The following is a 21,186-nucleotide window of genomic DNA, read 5'->3' as shown; positions in this document are numbered from 1 at the left end:
GGTGATGCTGGGGGTGTTGATGAAAAAGCAGTTGTGGAGTTCTTTCACTCCTTCTGGAAGAGAGGACATGCCAAGAACATGTAATTGAGGGACAAAGAATAAAGCTAGCAATAATGTCTCCATCTACCTGGGAAGTTTTGAAGTAAATGGGCTCAGTGTATGGCCCAAATGGATCAGGCTGGGCACTACCTAGTTCTCTGCTAGGCGCACTCATTGCAAACACTGGACTGCCTTTTTTTTTTTTTTTTTCCTTACTTGCAGCAAGTTAAAAAAAATTAACCACATGCAGTAGAAGGGAAAAAATGCCAACACTTGCTTTAAAAGGCTGTAGGACATGGAATAAAGGGGGTTTCCTCTTGGCACACATGTGTTAGGAGCATTATGTAACCTTGTTTTGTAAGAAGCACACTGATCTCCTGGCACTGAAAAAGACCCGCATATGTTGACTGCAAAAATGAGAGAGTCGGGAAAGTATTATACAGGAATGAGTCTTGCCAAAGTAAGCAAAGTGCAAACATCCCACACTTCCCAAATTATCTTTCTTTCCTGCTTAATGCACTGTAAATGAAATTCAGTTGGACTTTGACATTATGGACTGGATTCAATCCCATTTATATTGTGCATAGATAGGAACTGATGATAAAATTATATTGTTTGAATAAATAGCTTACTTCCTTTGCAATAATTCTTACAATTGTTAACATATTAATAATTATAATAATGTGTTGCATTTATAATAGAGCCTTTCTTCACCAAGAATCCTAATGCTCTTATGAAATAAAAGGATTGTACTGTGTGTACACTATCTTAACTGAAAATATATCCGACATCACAGCTCGGCCTGTAAATCATGCTTTAAAACATAAGGAGATTAACTTTCCTACCAATCTATTGCATTTTCAGTGCCTTTTTATTGTTAAATATGGCTCTGCTTATTCGTCCAGATGCTTTCTACCAAAATGAATATGTGAGAAATCTGCTGTATTAGGCAACCTTCCTAGGGGAACCCTACATTTGTTTTCACTGCTACAGGCAGTCAGGGTAATTTTGATTTCCCTTGACTTTCAAGATAATTTAAAAAACAGTGGTGAAAAAGAGACTCCTCACTAAACAAAACTAGTATTCCAGTAGTTCTATTCAGCTATTACTGCTGACAATCTGGGTATGCAGAAAATATGAAGTAAGGCCTCATTGCCCAGTCTTGAGTGAAGCAGAAAGGTGCATGCTCTTTTTCAGCATGTCAAGAAACATACGTGAGGTCAACTCTGAGAAAAACACTCTTAAAAGCACATGCTGCTGCCAAATATTATTAGACTATACATCCTGGATATCTCAATTTTAAAAAAAAGAAAAAAAATAAACAAAAATTCCCTACATCCTCATGTAGATGAACTAATGAAAGTCCTTTTAATTCTTGATTCAATAAACAAGACAGCCTTGCAAGGCTCATATCAATACAAACTTAATGTGAATGACTCCTCTCTTCTGAAGCATCAAACACAGGTGCTGTGGAGCAATTTGTTGGATACTGGGCAGTGAAATGCTTTCCACCATGTATGTCCTAAAGTCATTGTAAATAGAATGTGTCCCTTCACTGCCTCAGCTTTTCTGAGTGATGGGAATAAGAACACATGATCAGTATTACCCTGAGAATGCCGAGAAATTATTAATCTTTTTCTCTCTTAGGATATTTCAGTTTATTACTATCATCATCATCATCATCATCATCATCATCATCATCATCATCATCATCATTATTATTATTATTATTATTATCGTTATTATTATTGTATTTAGCCAATGTAGATAATAGAAGTAGTCAATATTGGCACTGCTCACAGGGCCAGTGTCAAGATTTAATCAATTTCTACTCTTATTGGTATAGATTTTTTTTCTGATCTAAGAGTTAATTTGTTAGTTGTACCTATTGGCCCTTTTAATCATATGCAAAAAAAAACAGAAAATGGGAAAAAGAGGAAGAATGTCAACCACTCATGCTGACAAAAAGTCAGAGGAAGAAGTCAAACTGCATTTCTAAAAAAACCCCGAAGTCTGGAAACTGTTTTTCCAGTAAAAATAAAACAAACAAAACCAAACCCAAACTTCATGTTGACCAAGAATGGAAAATGACCATTCCTTAGGTAAATGTTTGAGCAGTTAAAAGAATGAGGGAAAGATGGTGACAGCTAAAATGTTTTGTGCATGTGTGATATAACAAGCTTTCTTTACAAGACAGGTGTAATAACAGTGCAAGCTGCAGGAATGCCCTGCCCTGTGAGTCAACAGGCTGACAACATGGCATTTATTTTCCAGTTTAGAACAAGAAGCAGCAAATGGTTTGGCTACAGGACATGGAACTACAGGGCTAGCAAGGGTAAACAAACTGGAAGTATGTGTGCTGGAATAGATCCAGGATGCCAGGGTGTTAGCACTTTGAGCTCTCTGAAAAACACCATAAATACAGTATTGGCCACAAATGAGGCAGAATTTTAAATGTTGTCCAAGATTGCAAATTACTCACAGGCCTATAGAGACCCAACAGCAGCAAACACTTTCAAATATTATCAGCTCCTGTGGGTTATCAGAAAGGATGTGGGTTTGTGATTGATGCTCTGTAGGGCCAATAGCACAGCCCTAGTCTTCCAACCCTTCCTGCCTCTTTTGAACATCTTATTCCAAGACTCACACCCTGTCTGACCCAGTACTTTGCAGATGAAGGCAAATGTGAAAATAATGTTTTCTGAAGCTGTAAAAGTGTCTTATTCTGAACTGGTTTTGTATACAGACCTCTCACTTCCCAGATAAGAACAATATCCTAAGCCAATCAACGAGAAGCAGCACAGTTTAAATTCATACACACACCCTTAATACAAATTCACTTCCATGAGGAGATAAGCTTTCTCTAAGTTCACTAATCAACCAGTATAAGTGGAGGAAGCAGAATGGGAGGTGTGGTTTCACAACCCAATTTTCCAGGATTTACGTTTAATTTAAGTCAAAAGTAGAATTAAATAATTGCTCCCATGCTAATTTACATTTTTTAATAGGCCAATATTTGCTCATAAGCTCAGTAAAAAAATAAATTCAGAAGCAAGGCATAAAATAGTTGCAAAACTATCATACACTTGAACCTCTCAGGACACTGGGTGATTTATTTACTATGCTCAGAGCTAAACACTGCAGTGACTGCTGTAACTCTTGCTCTGCAGAAACTCACTCTTGGTGAGTTATCAAAAAGCTAAACTCTATAAAGATTCTACAGAATCTTTAGTAACATCAGGAGGAAAAAACATGACTGCAGCTATTTTTAGCCTATTCCTTAGAAATTGTGTTGCACAGGAGCATTTCTGGTTTGTGAACCGGAGTTACAATTTAAGAAGGAGGAGATGGGTCCATTGTCTTTGCAACTAAGTTGCTTATTTAATTCTGGATCATTTTTGCAGGAAAACAGTCCTTGTCTAGTAGAGCTGGGTTTGTCTCATTACTGCTTTGTTATCACCTCCAGCGAACACACTGAAAGCCTTTGGCATCCCTACCTTTTTGCAGTGCTGGCCCCTGTGATCTCCCACTGTGCATGTTCTGAGCAACAGGCTGCAGGACTTCTCCAGACCCCTTGTAGATTTGCTGCTCCCCTGGTAGCTCCTGTCACTTACACTGACATTGCAAATTTACCAAACCCATACATTTGTTCACCTTTGTTGTGGAATTCAGTGGTATGTGACGAAAAAGACTCAGGGCTGGACATGTATAGGAAGGATGAAGATTCCAGTCATTTAAAGCTGCTCAAAAGCACTTGCTCAGTCACAAAACATCTAAGTTTTGTCCGGTAGTGTTTTGTCCTGCTTTCAGAAGTGTAGGGACTTTAAATTGTAGCTGCTTCCTTGTAATTAACTAGGCACAAAAGCTGAACCCATGGAAATTGTACAGTAAACACTACTGCTTACTGGCATATGGGAAAGAACAATGAAGGCTCAGACTCCCATGCTACAACCTAAGAGCAGCACAATATGCTGTATTGGGGTGATTGTATTGTACTGGCATGTGATTTAGGGAGAAATAGTTGCTTTTGCCAACACAGAAACAAATTTTCTCCTACCATTATGTTAGGGCCCCTTTTCACCTCTCCTGTGCAGTGTTTGCTGAAGTCTGTCTGGCCAGTTAAGCAGGAGGTTGGCTGTGCTGCAGTAGACTTGTGGAAAGCAATTAAATGATTTATTACTTCTATTGAAAATGGGTTTTGGAAAGTAAACATTGTTCAGTGCAATATCACCACTAGTGACACACAGCAGCTTGCTTCTCTAATGTTTTCCTTTAGGACCTCACGAAACATAGCAGAATACCACTGGAGTAACACTTGGTCCCACAGGGTATGTAGTCCTGAGAAGAAAATGTAACTGAGCTAGGATAAAGGAGGTGCAGTCAACTTTTCTGCAGTATGAACACCAAAGAGAGCCTGAATTTGTGACAGTGAATTTCAAACGTGATTCATAAAATAGAGACAGTCTTAAAAGCCTCCACAAATCCCTGCCAGGCACAGCAAAAACATCCAGGTACTCGATTTAACTTCAGGCTTTGAGATTGTCACCTTCATGGTGAAGAAAGAGTCACAGATTCAATAAGGGGACATTCAGCAACATTACTGTAATTATTATAGAGATTATAAAGCTAATGCTAAAAATCCAGTGTGGGAGCTGAGTAAGGAACACCAGTTCAGGACATGAGCTATGTTAAGTGCTCAGTCTGGCAAAGGTCCTGGACATGTCACTACCATCATGATTTATGTCAAATCATGTACTGAAAGCAAGAGGACGAAGTTTAATTTGGCTCTTTGGACAGAAATACACCAACGGTCAGGAACATGTTGTTCAAACAGGCAATATGAACTTCAGTGTGCACTGAAAGTATCAAGGTGGCCTCTTGACTCATGCCACTAAAACTCATGCATCTGTTTATGCATGAAATTTAGTATGACTCCCCAAGTGGAAGAGAGTTCTGAGATCACCAGATTCCCTTCTGGTATCTAGAAAGAATCATATCAGGTAATCCCTCATTAATTTATTGATCTCTACCTTAAACCAAATAGGTTTTTTGCCTTTGCCATTTCCTAAAAAAAAAAAATTGTTGCAGGGTCTTACACAATTGATGGCTTTAAAATATGTCTTATTTCAGATTAAGGAATATAAAGCAAATAGCTCTGTAAAACCTGTTGATTGTTCCACCCTTCTTGTATTGACTTTCTGGATACAGATGATAGGTGCATAAAAATATGCAAATGGACTCTTTACCTTGCATCTGAGAAAGCTGTCAGCATCAGATCTATTTGGTTCTCTACAAACATTCATTTCTACAAGCACATAATAGAAGGACTATTGTTGTAAGTAGGAATTAGGAGCACTGTAATGCAAAACACATAAAATAACAGGATTGGTATACAATCAAACGGATGTTGTACTTACAAATCTAACACTTTACTATAAACAAAAGAATAACTCACTTCCCACCATTTCTTTATTGTCTCACTAGAGTTCTGCTGACTTCAGTAAATTTTGATCTGCCTTATACTGGCCTAAGTAAAAGCAGTACCACCTACAACAACAACACAGGATTGTTTCAAATAGACTGAAAGGGTAACACAATCAGCAGTGCTTGATGGGTGATACTTTCTCACTATATGTATATGTTATGCTAAAACTGAAGTTATTATGCTCAATAACTGATAATGTAAATGTATTGACAGAATATCATAGCAACGGGAGGGCAATAGACTGATGCAAGCAAAAAAGGGGAAAATGGTTATTAAAATACATTTAGGAAATCATAAATTCTATCTACAGAAACAAAAGACAATTAAGAAGAGTAAGCATACCCATAACTATTATAAACAAAATTCTCATAATGCTAAATATTCTGATACTTAATGAAATTTAAGAGCATCATGTTATCTTCAGAACTAGCTTAAAAATAATTTTTTCCTAAATCCAAAAAAATTTCCAGTAAATCAAGAAAATATTAACCTAGGATTGACATGAGGTCAAACTCTGGTGCTTTTTTTTTTTTTGGAATGCATTTTTTGTGGATGCAGTTTAGTCTAATACTCTATCAAAATATGAGAAAGCATTTCAGTGCTTTTACGTGCAACATAGACTTTTGACTTTTAATTTGTTCTGTTAATAGCTTCATTGTTTTAATTCTGATATTTAGATATTGTAAAGGAAAGATTAAGACCTACCAGAGCAAATGAACTGGCACTGTATAAATTTTCATTTCTGGAATGCCTACTACTGTATTCTTCAAAAGCCAGAGCCCAAAAAATATTTTGAATACAGGAGCATAGCAATCTAAGTTAAAGAGCTTTTAAAAAAATCACTTTATGAGTTTTTACACCTTGCCGATTTGTCATATTTAAAAATACTGCAAAAATTTCAGACCAAGGTTATTTTCTGACATAAACCTATGCTCAAAGAAAACCAGGATGTATGGGGGTTTTTTTTATGTAAAAAAAGATGCCATGTTCAGTGTTTGTGCAAGCCCTGTAGGAACAACATCACTGAAGGGGAAACACAGACTCGCAAAAGGGTTTCTGTTCCAGTGATGTAATTATGCACAAAAATTTATAACAGCAGAAATTACTATAACTTGCAGTTATTTTGTTAATATTTTGTGGCACAAAAGCCAGGGGTATGGCAAAAAGGTTGAGACCAGCTGCAAGTTAAACTAGAAAGTGAGTCAGTGTGCCCTGGCAGGTTAGAACCACAAACCCAGAGAAAAGCAGGAGGGTTTTTTGGCAGTGGCAGAAGGTACTGGAGTAGCTTTCTCTGCCAAAAAGGAGTGCAGAACACTGCCATATTTTTCACTGGTCTTTGCATTCATTAAAAAAACCCAAAAAACCAAAAACAAAACCAAAACCAACCAACCAACCAAACAAAACCCAAAAACAAAGCAAAACAAAACAAAACAAAAAAAAAACCAAAACCCAAATAAACAAAAAAAGCCCAACCAAACAAAAAAAAAAAAAAAGGCAAACCACAAAAAACCCAAAGAAACTACTACAGATTTTCAGTTTGGTGCAAGTAACTGCTGTTGCATGTTCTGATAAAGAGTGTGTCTCTGGAGAGGAGAGCCATATAGAATCACACATGCTGGAAGGGGCCTTCAAAGATCATCTAGTCCAATACCTCTGTAAGGGCATCTTTCACTACACCAGGTTCCTCAAAGTGCTGTCTCACCTGACTTTGAACACTGCCAGTGATGGGGCATCCACAACTTCCTCAGGTAACTTGTTTCAATGTCTCACCACCGCTATTAAAACAAAAAAATCTTCTTTATCTACAGTTTAAACCTAACCTCTTTCAATTTATAACTGTTGTCCCTTGTCATGTCACTATAGTCCCTGGTAAAAAGTCTTCCTATACCTTTCATATCAGCCTCCTTTATATATAGAAAGGTTGCTGTAAGGTCTCCATGGTGCCTTCTCCAGGCTGAACAAACTCACCTTCAGCCTCTTTTCACAGGAGAGGTACTCCAGCCCTATGGAACTAACACGTCTGTGTCTTTCTTGTGCTGGGGACTCCAGAGCAGGACACAGCACTCCAGGTGGGCTCTCACCAGAGGGGATGGAGTAGTGGAGAGAATCACCACCCTCAGCCTGCAGGTCACAGCTCTTGTGATGCAGCCCAGGATGCAGTTGGCTGTCTGGGCTGCAAGGGCTCATTGCCAGCTCATTTCCAAGTTTACATCCCCCAGTATCCTTCAGTCCATCTCTGCAGGGATAACTCACCATTAATTAACCACACAGATTGCACAGAGACCAGGAACTGCCCAGTACTGGTTGCAGCCTGAAGTAATCCCTCTTCAGGGAGTTGGCTCCTTTCCTGAGAGTAACTGTACAGGTTTATCTGGGGGGAGGTTTGGGAGGGCAAATGAATACAGAGAGGGTATGAAATACAGGAGCTGAGCCTGCAGCAGGAGTGTAGACTGGGAGAGGAGGCGCAGGGGCTCCCTGCAGCTGAGGACAGACCCAAAGCCAAATTTGAGAGGTGAAGGACAGAAGAGGGTTTCCCAGGGACCCTGAAGACAGCTGGCAAATCAGAGGTGCTGGCAGGGGCTGGACTGGGGGAAAGCTCCTACTCTTCATAAACAGAGCTAACAGGAGAGCTTTTAATGATATATTTTCAAACATATTCATTTCAGAGCTCTGCACTCCCTCTCAGGGTCATTCCAAATGCAGATTATTATTCTGCACTCTAGTAAATCCAGTTGCAAAATTTCGGGGGGGGGGGGGGAATTTTTTTGCCTTTTTTTTTTTTTTTTTTTTTGATAAGGGAGAGCCCTTTTTACTTCAAAAGCATTCCACTTCAGTGAACTGGCTGCCTAGGGATCCTGTCAGACGTTTCTGTCACATTCTAATACCACTTTCCATGTCTTCTTGTATCAAATGACAGGTTGAGATTTTCAGAGAAAGCAAAGGCTTTTCTTACTTTTAGATTCTGCTGGTGTAAGCATATATTCCACTCTAAAGGACAGTGCTGACCCATCTCAGGGCATGAGCTGTACTGCAGACTGGATACATAACTAATTTCGTTTTCTTTCAAAGAAAGCTGCGTAGATGAAGCAGGATCTGCTAGTTCACACAGCATTCATTAGCAACAGATAACATGTTTCAATGTTTGCTCCCTTGTTTTGACTGCAGGAACAAGGAGAAACAGTTCTTAATTACTAATAATCCCTTGCATGCATTATTAACAGACTGTTTTGTTCAAATAGCTGAGCCTGCAGCATTTTACAAGCTCCATGTACAGAGTAATTCATCTTTGCTGATGATAATGAAAAACTTTGTTATTATTTTGTTAGAAGACTTTCTCAGGCAAGGCAGCCCACCTTATGAGGAAAATAAAAGCAAAGAATGTAGCTCAGTTTTAAAGCTGCAATAAAAAACTGTGCTTAGAAAAATAAATCCTGAATTATCACATATTAATAAAATAGAAAGTAGAAGAGAATCAGGCCCAAAGCTATTATAAAATAAGGAATTCAAAGTGATACAGAAGCATTGAAATGGAACTGCATTATGGAATACCACAGTATCTACAAGCAACGATATTACACAATGTTGTAGAACTGTTCATCAGATAAAATAACAACTCATTTTTATAGAACAGACAATTTTGTTATCAGAAGTGCTAAGCCATCCCACAATATGCCCAGGGTGCAAAGAAGCTCCTTTCACTGAGTCATATTCTGCAGTGAAAAATCAACATCAAAAGCAAGTAGCTTAATTAATTAGCTATTAATAAAAACATGTCAGGAAAGTCAAGCACATTTGAGAGCATTGCACTGAAAGCAAAATATGAGACTGCTGGGAAACATTTGTTTGCTTTTTTCAACTTGATTGGGGTTTATTTTTCAGATGTTTTTCAAGTCATTGAGCTTGAGGGAAAGGTGAATTAATAGACATAGCTTCTCCATCTGGCAGAAACCTTTGCATTGAATAATTATTCCATTAAGAAAGTGTAGATGTAGGATGACAATGTCTTTGAAACCGCTTTTCCTTTTATAATGGCTGTAAGGGTCATTATTATGATTAACTGTGAACAGCAAAACATAGACACAAAAATGTCACCCAATCAACTACTTGCTCCTGGAAAGGCACAGGCATCTCTTGGAGGATGTCCAGTCCAATTTATTTGGTGATGGAGAAGATCAAAAATCCACAGGAGCTATGGGAGCTATTCTGGTTCTCAGTAAACAGACACCTACAAGAACTTCCCCATACAGATCAGCATTGCAGGCTGTAAAAATTCAAAGGATTTTCCAAACTACTTATTTAGGAACAGTGTGATGAATTATAGCACTTCCTAAAAATTTTCCTGGAGCAACAGTGAAGAAAGATGGATTTATAGCATATATCTCATACCCAGGAAATTTATTCAATGCCTAACCTGAAGTCTGAAAAAACAGAAAACATCATAAAGAGCAAACGGAAAGTTCAAGTAGCCATGCTAGAACTAAATTGAGGTACTTGGGGATGTTAAATTTTGTGCATTGGTCCTTAAGAGAAATAGCCCTTGGTGAAAGGGTAATTCCAGGCCATAAAGTAGCAGCTGGTATGGCTACAGTGCACTTTAGTAACATTTTGTTTATAGAACAATGTGCACTGCAGGTCAGATTAAACTCTGGTTTTAAGCCAGGTTTTTATGGCATTACAGGAAATACATCAGTCAATATAGAATAATGTTGAGATACGTAAAGAACTGAAGTCAAGATGCTGTAAAGGAGTGGCAATGGACTTGCCTCAAGATTCTCTTTGAGCAGCAGCTTAGGGAGAGATGGTGACATGAAAAACCATTTCAGAGCTGGAACATGAAAGAGTTTATGCACTTCTTCAGAGACCTTCATACATTGAAGCTGAATACAACTTATAAATAAAACACATAGGCATGGCACTACCTTCACTGCTAATGTAGCCCAATTTTAAGCTTCCTTTGATTTGCTGGAGTCATGCTAAGGGACATTAATGTAGGTCAAAATATGACTTATTCAGTGTCAGGGTTGAGAATGAGATCTGTTTCTAAGGACTACATTTAAAACTCAAAAAAAAAACAGTGAAGGGAAAACTCAGAAGATGACTATAAATGTTAAAAGCAAGTGAGATTAAGCCCTTTACAAAGAAGCTATTACAAGCTATGAAACTGTTCTCAGCATTAGTCTTAGTAAAAATCAGGGTGAAAGTGTTTTTCACTGAAAGTGCTGCTGGCTCAGATGTTCAAAGCAGGATATAGGGTTGGCAGAATTTGTGGCGAATATCTGGTGCTTCCTGTCACAAATATATAATATTAGCATTTGGATCAAATCCTTACATTGCTTAAAGGATTTATATGAGGTAGGGCTGTACTTACCTCATACTAGGAAGTCAAATGAAGGAGAGGTAGGAACATTTCCAGAGAAGGGCTGGGCTGAGGTAAGATGCATAGCAATTTTCAGTAACTAAACCAAAAGAGTACAGTGCTTCAAGTCCTGATTCATACAGACTTTCTTTAGCTAAATGGGATGAACCACTGCCTACCTATTAGTCTTTCTTGGTTTCTGGACTGGATGCTCTGGAGAATCTGTAGTTAAATAATTTTATTTCCAACAAGAAGAAAGATGGTTTAAAAATAGGCCTTTGGAGAAATCAAGCTCGAGTGAGATAGGGATATGTGTGACCCAAAGTGTCAATCCACAGTCACAGGAAGCCACGGGATAGATTGTATATGAATAAAAAAAAATAAAGCAAGGGAGCACCAATTAACTGCTTTACAGACTACTGATGGAAATTGAGCTTTTACCTTTTTTAGAGAAAAGTAAAGGGCTTTAAGAACTTACAACGTGTCTGTGGCTTCATGATCAAACTGTGGCCTACTCCTGACAGAAGGCCGATTAGCCAGGCAGGCCTCCAATGAGGCTGCTTTCCTGAGAGAGGCATTTCGATTGTCAGGGGTTTAAATGGCTGTGAGAATGGCCTTCTACAAGGTAAACTGAGCCTCTATTGTTGCCCTAAAGATACTGAATAACCAGATCCTTTGAAGTGTAAAAACAAGAAAGATTTTCACAACTGATACCTTTGTCTTGGTGTCTCTGGAAAATTGTCACAGTTTTTCTCCTAAAGGATGTTTTGGATGCCAGGTAAGTAGCAAATACCATGTTGTAGATCACTGCATGAAGGCTTTATGAACTTAAATGTTACAATCATAGAAAAGAAACAATCCCATAAAAGAAACAAAGGCCTACCTTTGTCCTTATCTTAGATCAGGAGGGAAATATAAACATGGCCAAGAACCTGCCTTTGAACACACGAATCTATAGAAGCATCAGGCACAGCTCTCAGACCACTCAATCTTTATTCTCCCCCTTACCTAAACGATGATCCATCGAATTTGCCAGATTTTTTTTTTCTGGTTAATTTCTAATCAGATAACTTTCCTTAGTGATATTTAGACAAATTTTTTCATGTTTACCTTGTAACTTTCCAATTGTTAAGCTGGTACACTGAAACAAAGTAAGTGCAGCATTCTTTTAAACAATCCCTTCTGTATCAGAGGGCATTTACAGTTCACAGTCTTTGTTCCTGGCTCGAGATTCTAGATATCAGAATAGATTGATATCGATAAAGCACATCACAGGTAACACTACAGGTCGGATTCCACAGCCAGGGGACCACTCATTAGAGAACTAGGTCAAAGAATAGCGGCTCTCCCCAAATAAAAATTCAGAGTACAACCCGAATTTTCTCCTCCTCCTTGCAAATGCCAATAACTGGTAACAAAAGAAAAGAAAAACACCTAAACTACATGAAAGTAGTGTTGTGAACTGACCTTTCCAAGCCTCAAACCAATAGGCAAGTCAGAGTTCATCTTATAAGAGCAATCCAGACTCAGAGCACACTAGTAAAATGATAAAGTGTCTTAGGAATTGTTCACCTGACATGAGGCAGTATCTCTGACAAATATTTATTTTAGCAATATGTGACAGTACTTCCTGGTGTGTTGGCTCAGAACTGTTCAGTGAGTTGGGAGTACCATCCTCGCATGATAAGGAAAGAATGGCTACAGGCTGAAACCAGCTGAGCCCTGGTCCAGCTGGCTCAGCTGAGCTCTGGTTCTCCTGGGGTTACCCTATTGAAGTTTTGCTGGTGTAAAGAATTCACGCAAAAGGAAGAAACAGTACTTGGAGTCATGCCACTGATTTTTCTTGAGTTACACCAGGGAAATGTTTGACTTGCAGAGACCAGTCAGTAACCGGAAGAGATGGCCTTGGGCTACAGATGAAGGCTTGACCCTGCACACCTGAGAAGCAGCCACACAGCAACAGCAGCAGGATCATGGTCAAATGAAGCTCTTTCAGGCAAAGTCACCTGTGTTTAACTGTGCCTGTTCTGGTGGGGAGCTTGTGGCAACAGCCTAAAGAAAGACTTTTGCTGCAGTCCAGCAGCAGTGCTGCTGCTGCTGCATGCAGAGGCACAGGCTCTAACCAAGAAGGGCCACCATGTCAGCATCTTGATCAGTCTCCAGGCCAATTTTTGGTTTTGTGGTGGGTAGGGAGATGTTTGACCCATTGACTTGAGTATTGTGTGTAGTTTCAGTCACCACAATATATGATATTAAACTATTAGAGAGGGTCCAAAGGAGAGCAACAAAGATGGTAAAAGGCCTTGAGGGGAAGCTGTATGAGAAGGGGCTGAGGTCACTTGGTCTGTTTAGCCTGGAAAAGAGGAGACTGGGTGGAGACCTCATTGCATTAACAACCTCCTCGTGAGGGGAAGAGGAAGGGTAGGCACTGAATTTTTCTCTGACCAGTGACAGAACCCAAGGGAATGGCCTGAAGTTGTGTCAGGGAGGTTTAGGTTGGATATTAGCAAAAGGTTCTTCACCCAGAGGGTGGCTGAGCAATGGAACAGGATCCCCAAAGAAGTGGCTACAGCACAAGCCTGACAGAGCTCAAGAAACACTTCGACAATGCTCTCAGGCTCATGGTGTGACTCCATGGAATGTCCTGGACAGGGCCAGGAGCTGGATTCAATGATCCTTGTGGGTCTCTTCCAACTCAGCATATTCTGTGATTCTGTAATATTTACTGACTGTCTTTATTTACTGTCTTTTAGCTGAAGAAGATGAAATTCTCATTAAGAAGGCTTTACCTTGCTGCCAGCTAAGTAAGAGCCTGCACCGTCAAACAGAGAACCAGAGGGCTCTCTTTAAAACCTGGCCATCAGGCCTCTAAGTAGCATCACATAATCCAGTTAGATCCTGGACTGAGTGAGTAAATGGAGTGCCAGGTGCAACTGGGAATGAAGAAGGAGCATGTGAGATTTAGCATGATCAAAAGCATCCTGGAGATGGAAATATGCCTTTGGTTTGAGCGTTTCACTTGCCTGAAAAGCAAAATGCATGCCAAAAATGAGTAAGAAAGCATGCCTTTAAATCAATGCCATTCTCAGATTCTGTGTAAAATCTCATCATCACTGAAACAGACAAGAGAATAGAAATCTAAAGACAGCTGGTATGATTAGATTGTGGCTTATTCCCTTCTCCCACCTGAAGATAATGCAGAAATGTGAAAGGTTTCTGATCCTGATCCTGCTAAGTCATCTTGCTGACAATTATTGATTTGCAGGGTTGGTTGGCTGGTTGATTTGCATGAGTGTGTATATGGCTACTTACAGAGTCTACTTAATATTCTGATGACAAAAGCACTCAAGAATGACCTCCTCCCCCTCGGGAAAGGCAAGGAGGAAAGAAAGGGATGTCTTTTTTTTTTTTTTTTTTTTTTTTGGTGCTGTTCTTCACATTGCAAAAGCATTTGTGCGCTTGATTTGTATCACTAAAAACAGTTTTCTAGGCTAATGTGAAATTTGTACATAAGCCTCAGTCAAGCAATTGTGCCTTCCAAGGGAGGTGCATTGCACAGAGAGTTAAGTGAATTATTTGGATGTTCCTATAACTTATAATCAAGCAATGTCAAGGATCCCCATAATTATAAGATCAGTAACATGATGATGAAACGGTACACATCAAAGAAACCTGGCATCTGCTGAAAGGAATTATTATGAAAAATAAGAAAATTAAAGATTCCTTGGGGCATCAAGAGCTGCAACACTTTAAAAATGGAAAGCTAAAGTATAATGAATATCATATCTACTTGGTCAGTTCAAAAGCATTCCCTGCAAAACAATTCTCAAAAAGCCTCCACAGCAGGCTGCAGGACACTAAGAAAGCCACAGTCTTCAGTTCTCTTTTGGGTCACAAAAGACAAATTGCTCAAATAACAGAATCATCTGCCTTCCTTGTGCACTCTCAAGGTATTGTTGGACCATCTTGATCCTTGTCCACATGAAATACTGTCACCAGTACCACTGGGCATGCTAGCTGGGAATCAATTATTTGTAATACAAATCATAGTCATGTAACCAGCAGTGAGACCGCACCAACAAACAGATCAGAGCTTGATGCTGACAAACAATAAAAACCTCCAGTGAGATAAGGACTCCCAATAAGGGTGGAAATATATTCGTTTTGCAGTGTATATGTAAGATCCATGTTTTTACACTCCTGATATAGGAGGAAGGCTCACTGTGAGGAAGGAAAAAAAAACCACCTTGACTTCCTCCAGTGACCCAGAGTCACAGCCAAAGTAGATTTGGGACCACTGGAGAGAAGAACAGAAATGTGGCCCTGAGCCAAGTCCTGCCTCTGCCTGAACTGCAGCTGTGGAAGTGATTGTTGTTTCACTTCTAAGGGAAATTAAATGCATGTGGTTGTGTTTAAAAATGAGCACTTTCTTCAGGCAGGACTTTTGAAAGGCATCAGTTGTCTCTAGAGTGTCTTGTAATAACCTTGGTTTATACATCAGGGTGAGATTAAAGACATCAGCCACTTTTCCCCATTAGCAGCATCACTGAAACAGGAGAACAAGTCCTCTTTGAAATGCAGTTTATTCTACAAACATTTAGAGTAAAATCTTAGCTAATTTCCATAACTGCATATAATATCAGAAAGAAGAAGCACTACTATGGTCATTTGAAGGTTACTCACAGCTGTTTTCTAAACTACTCACTTGCTAGGGAAGGATTAAATGGGATATGAAATGTTTCCTTTAGTTCATACTCATGTTATCCTCTTTGGGCATTTTGTTTCCACACATCCACATTCATCTATGTACACATATGTGAACCGGACTGTTTTATGGTCCGAGCAAACCAGTTCCACCTTCACTTTGTGGCTTCTTTTTTCATGGCAGCAAGTGCATTTGTGTTCCATTTCACTGGCTTCCAAAGAATACCTATAGAAATGAGATTTTTCATATCAGTCTGCTGCCTGTTATCTTCCTAAACTCATCTGTATTTGCTACTCCAAATATGCGTACTACTAAGGAGCAAAATTTCCTATCTATTTTTCTGCTTATTCATAACAGCCTTTCCTCAGGATGCTATTGGCCATGCAGGGCCAGATCTTTTGACACCAGTGGGGAAAATCCCAGTAACTACAGTGGATTTTGGATTAGACCCATTCTAGCAAGACAGAAAGGAGCAATTCATGCAGAGAACAAAAGGCAGGAAAGTCTCCTAGAGCTGTTCAAAAACCATACAAGGACATGTTTAAGAGCATGTTTAATAAATGTAGCTGATGTCTTTCCCAGGGGATCTATTTTCCTGACTAAGATAAGGCACTCTATCACACTGAAGCCATTGCTAATGACTTCTCTTCTGCACAACCAGTTTCCCAACTGGGTCCTTTCAAACAGCAGGAAGGGGACAAACAGCAGCAGCCCAAGAACCCAGGATGACAAGCCACAGAGGAGGACAGAGAAAGATTCCCACTTACACAGAGTAGGTACTGCACATCCCTTCACAAAAGGGCACTGGGACAGGAGCAGCTGACTTGCAGTTGCCATGGACAATGTACTGCTCCTTCACATTACGTTTGCATTTGTGTGGTAGGTCAATACCTGGGCAGAAGAATACTTCTGTTAAGCTTCTTCAAACTGGGGAACAAATGTTTTGAAAGGTATCTGCTAGTAAACCAAGGACAATTCATCCTAGTAAAATTTCTCACAGTTCAAATGCACAACCAAAACCACAAATGAGAGTGCAAAGAGGCATAAATTCAGCAAAATGACTCCACATGGGTCAATGTCCTTTTCCATTTGTGGACTAGCTTTAGCATGTAAAGATACTGTTGAATCAAGACCTAAAAGAGACATGAAGGGTTTTGGTTTTTCTAATATGGCTATAAATTACACTTGTGGCTCTATAACAACATAGGATTTCTGAGTGGATGCTACAGAAAAAAACCCCAAAACTTTGTGTCTATGCAATTTGCAGATGCAAGAACACAGAGAATTTTTTCTGCAGGTTTTCCTATCAGGAGTATAGTTCAAGCTAACAGTATTTCAGTTACTTAAAAACACAAAAAAGGAGATAAAAAAATTTAGTGTTCCCATTGGCAGAATAAGGCAGATTTTTAGTCTTGTTTGTGAAGTATAAGACAGTTCTGCTGCTAGAAAACTGTCTTTCAGTTTGTGTAATGTGCAGGCTCTCAGTCCATGCAGAAACAGGGCGACAAGCAGGGAAGGACCAAACAGTATTGGAATAGAGAAGCAGTGATTTAATGCACTCACATGTCTTACAACAGCCATCTGAAGACACCTCAACTGTTCCCTGTATTGAAAGTAACCAGAACAGTCAGTTCAGATGCATGCAGTGCTAAGCAGACAGTAGCAATTACAAGAGTTCAGTTACAGTCCCTCATCTCTAATCCATACAAATTCCTCATCAGAACTATTTGTGTACTAATTATATATAAAGCTGCTTAAAAAACCCAAACCAAAACAAATTATCCAGCAAGGAAGTGAGATAATTTTCTTAGAACTTATATATCCCTCTCACAAGCCAGGTAAGATGCCCTGTAATACATGCTGATCTTATTTAGGTCCTATTGAAACCAGCATAAAAACCCCAGCCAGAGACAGAGATTGACAGCTTCCCTGGAATTGAACAGCCTGGCCTGGGCAGAGCCTACCACAGAGTTAATTCAAGTACTTGGCTGTCCTAGTCCCTGCTTTGATCTGCTGTGAAGTCCCAAAATGCTACTGAAAGTTACTGGAAATCACCAATAGCTGAAAGCCTGGGTATGAATATTATTCCTTGCTCATTCATGTTCCATTTCCTCACATAACGGGACACCACATATCAGAAGACCCTTTGTTCATCAGTCCCCCAAGGATCCATGGTGAGTTACCACCTGTTCAATTGCGTTTTATAACACTGATATTTCTCAAGTGATGAAAAATCCTTCCTTGCTACTGCTCCAATACCATTTTCTTTCAAGTTCTAATGCTTATCCCACAACAATGTAAATGGTGTGGGCTTGTTTGCAAATATTTTTGGCTTATTTCCATGGGACTCGGGACTGGAAATGGACATTTCCTTCAAACAAGGAAAGATCAGGAAATACTCATTCAAAACAGCAAATATAACTCCCAGGCCAGGATCAGGGATCATTACAAAAGTCTTTTTCTGGCTACAAAATACTTACTGGCACACAGTTTGCTTCTTCAAATGGTAGGCAGACCTTTATTGTACTAGTCAAGGAAAACTGGCCTGCTGATTCAGTGCAAGTGTACTGAGTACAGTTGTCATATGGATCTTTATAACTCTTTCCAACCTGATAAAAACAGAAAAAAAAAATTAAATATAACAATATTATAAAATGTAAATTAAATAGAAATAGAAAATATTTAAAAATTAAATATAAAAAACAAGCAAGCAAACAAAACCAAACAAACAAAAAACCAAGCCAATGGAGTATAGCAATAAATTAGAAAACTGAAACAGTATAAAGTCAACGAACTGGTAGAGACTGGGTTGCTCATTTTACTTTGAAAGGGCTGACATGTCTGCAACTCACATCTACAAATTATGTACCAAGCTCGCCCAATACCAGTCTATGCAAAATCACTTCTGTGGCCTCCCAGGGGGAAAGAATGAAAAAATGCCAGAGCATAAAGGTATTAACAGAAATGCCAGAAGGTAGGTGTGCTAATGTTTGTGGGCTAAAATATACATAAAAGAAAAATAACTCTTTCAAATTATTTCAACAGTTTTCTTTTTTAATAGATGGAAGAAAATGAAAATAAGTGAAACAGAAAAAAATGTCCTTGCAATAGAGATTAATGGATAACTGCAAAGCCTCCTCATGCAGAGATAAAAACTATATATTGGAACAGAAAAAACTAGCTTGTAAGATAAATTATCAAGGAATAAAAGGATTAAATAGAAAATATGCAGAACACAAGAGCTGTCAGAGAAGCAACTCCATGTAAGACAAGCCACTGGCTGAAACAGCATCATTAACCATACACAGGAGCAGCAGGCTGTAATAAAACCAACAAAAGCTAGAATCATGGAATCACAGCATCATTAAGGGTGGAAAAGACCAAGCCATAGGGTGGGATCATCAAGCCCATCCTTTAAAAGCACAGCTCCTGCCTTCACAACTCATTCACAATACATGATGTATTAGCGGGGAGTGTTACCAAGTCACACAACACTACAGCAGCTGTGTCACTTGATTTCTGCCTCACCAAATTCAGAACCAGTGGCAGCACAGCTATATCAGCTTGCTCACACTGCATCCCTGTATCTTCAGGGCAAGGAAATGAAACTGCTTCAGATGGGAGCAGTGTGATGTGAAGCCAGCACATGTATCTCTGCAAGAGCAGTATTACACCATGTCACCATCCCTTCTAAATTCTTTCTTGCTATTTCATGTCAAGAGAACTGGAGGTAACATGATTTCCATTCCTGCCAGAGAATATAATTGTCAACATGGCAGTGCCTATGAGATGCGCACAGCAGGGAACAGCTGTATAAACATCTACATTCACTTTGTAAACACAGACATTTGTACATCTCCTTGAGGTCCTCCCAGACTTGAAATGCATGACACTGGTTGCAAAAATGCTGAGGTCTTTTTGATAGTTCAGCCTTGTGTGCAGAGCAAGGGAGTGCTCACCTCAATGGTCACATTGCCAAATGGAAAATTTGCCACACATGCCACTTGCTGGCACTGGCTGCAGCACTGACCCTTCTCTTCCACATAGCGAAAACCCTGTGGGAATAAAGTTTCCATTTATCCATGTTAACCTGTGTCTTGTTGCTGAAGCATCTTTGGATCAAAGCTACACTGAAGATGGCAGAGGAAATGAGCCAGCCTTCTGGTTTCAATTTTGTTGTCTTTTGAAATCTGCTGGAACCACATTAAGCCTGACAATCAAAGCTGGTAATTTTTCTGCCTTACTGAATAATGGCTTCTGGGTACTTCAGTTGCCATGAGGACTCTGTCATTGACTATTCTTCTTTTCAGACTAACACACAAAATAGATCAAATAAATTAATTTAGCACATGATTACTTGCACAATCTGCCACCACTGCTTGGTCTGGTATCATTATGTACAAGAACTATTGCTGTCAGACATGTGAAGATTTTCTCCTCTTGTTTTAGGTAGGCATTGGTCTTCTGGTGGTTGTGGGTGTGGCTGGCTTCAGGAAAAAGCATTATGAAAGGTTTCATCCATTTTTAACATTGGTGGTGTATCTGTCCTTATCTGGGCATGAATGCAAAAGCAACCACCTTACTTATATTCAGTAACAGACTGAACAACTTGAGTGCTAATTCTCACAAGTACTGAGAAGGAATTGGGTATTCCCCATCCACAAGTGAAAGTGTCTGGAAACATAAACCACTGTGGAGTTTCCTCACAATCTTCATTTATGAGCTGACAATGGACAACATGAACAGAATGACACAAACATCTTTCAGCAGTCAGACTTTAACAGGTTTGCAATCATTTCCCCTCAGGGCACTTTTTCAAGGGTGACCTCTTAAATTTGTAGGAGTGAAAATAACAGCACCCTAAAAGGGACTTTTACAAAACAATAAATAGAAGATTCTATCCTGCAGCGTTGCACAGATAAAGCAGTTACACTGCCCTGTTTCAACTGAACAGCCATTGTGGTCAAGGAGGTGCTGACCTGCTGACAGGTGGTTTGGCATTGCACTGGAAGGCACTGGATGCGGTTGGTCTGTGTCACAGGATCCTGCTCATCCATGCACACACAGTTCTCACAAGAGCTTTTAGGCACCATTGCCCCTGGCTGGAAATATAGGGGAGAGAGAAAACCATGACAAGAATTCAGAGTGTTCTGGAATAAACATCCCCCTGGCCTATAGAAAAAACGAATGCTTATGAGGTTTATTTTTGCAAGTATTTCCCGAAATGAATACACATCCAGATCTCTAAAATTTCACCACTGGTATCACAAAATGAACACAAGGCTGACACTCCCAAGTGTATCAATTATGTTAAATGAGTTCTCATAAATTCCAAGCATCTATTTTTGGTCAGTTTGACCAGGCAATAATCTTACAACATTCAATGAGATTTAACATGTGTGTTCAATCACAATTCTGACCCATTGACTCTAAAGCACAGGCAAGATCTCTTTTAGTAAGCAAGTTACTGGTCTCTAGTATTACCTATTGAATAACCTATCCCAGAATCACAGATTGCTTAGTGTTGGGAGGGAAACTACTGGCAGGGAAGAATTACAAGCCATTCTAATCCTGCTTTCTGTATGAGTGTTGAAAACAAGA

General features: G+C 39.4%; 1 protein-coding gene and 2 long non-coding RNA genes across 6 annotated transcripts in view; 1 reads left to right on the top strand and 2 right to left on the bottom strand.

Annotated features, from left to right (window-relative positions):
- LOC135303405 (uncharacterized) overlaps positions 1–11,422 on the bottom strand; it is a 54,647-nt gene extending 43,225 nt beyond the window's left edge. For both annotated transcript variants that reach the window (XR_010364896.1, XR_010364897.1), the window contains exons 1-3: positions 11,359–11,422; positions 7,227–7,299; positions 5,286–5,394 (exon numbers count right to left, since the gene is read on the bottom strand). This is a non-coding gene — a long non-coding RNA (uncharacterized LOC135303405). The remainder of the gene's footprint in view (positions 1–5,285; positions 5,395–7,226; positions 7,300–11,358) is intronic.
- Positions 10,639–20,570, top strand: LOC135303404 (uncharacterized). Its single transcript, XR_010364895.1, has 6 exons — positions 10,639–11,658; positions 12,757–13,062; positions 13,634–14,830; positions 16,247–16,357; positions 17,460–17,759; positions 18,647–20,570. It is a non-coding gene; the product is annotated as an uncharacterized LOC135303404 (long non-coding RNA).
- The window catches only part of LOC135303402 (mucin-5B), a 47,673-nt gene continuing 41,934 nt past the window's right edge, over positions 15,448–21,186 (bottom strand). For all 3 annotated transcript variants that reach the window (XM_064425185.1, XM_064425184.1, XM_064425183.1), the window contains 6 exons: positions 20,565–20,687; positions 19,545–19,640; positions 18,066–18,194; positions 17,149–17,188; positions 16,353–16,476; positions 15,448–15,810 (listed from right to left, as the gene is read on the bottom strand). In XM_064425185.1, the coding sequence (XP_064281255.1) occupies positions 15,636–15,810; positions 16,353–16,476; positions 17,149–17,188; positions 18,066–18,194; positions 19,545–19,640; positions 20,565–20,687 (687 nt within the window). In that variant the 3' untranslated portion in view covers positions 15,448–15,635. The remainder of the gene's footprint in view (positions 15,811–16,352; positions 16,477–17,148; positions 17,189–18,065; positions 18,195–19,544; positions 19,641–20,564; positions 20,688–21,186) is intronic.

Source organism: Passer domesticus, chromosome 6 (genome assembly GCF_036417665.1).
Source record: "Passer domesticus isolate bPasDom1 chromosome 6, bPasDom1.hap1, whole genome shotgun sequence".
NCBI classification, from domain to species: Eukaryota; Metazoa; Chordata; class Aves; order Passeriformes; family Passeridae; genus Passer; species Passer domesticus.
Note: the sequence above shows the minus strand (reverse complement) of the source record. Positions and strands in the feature narration are given on the sequence as shown.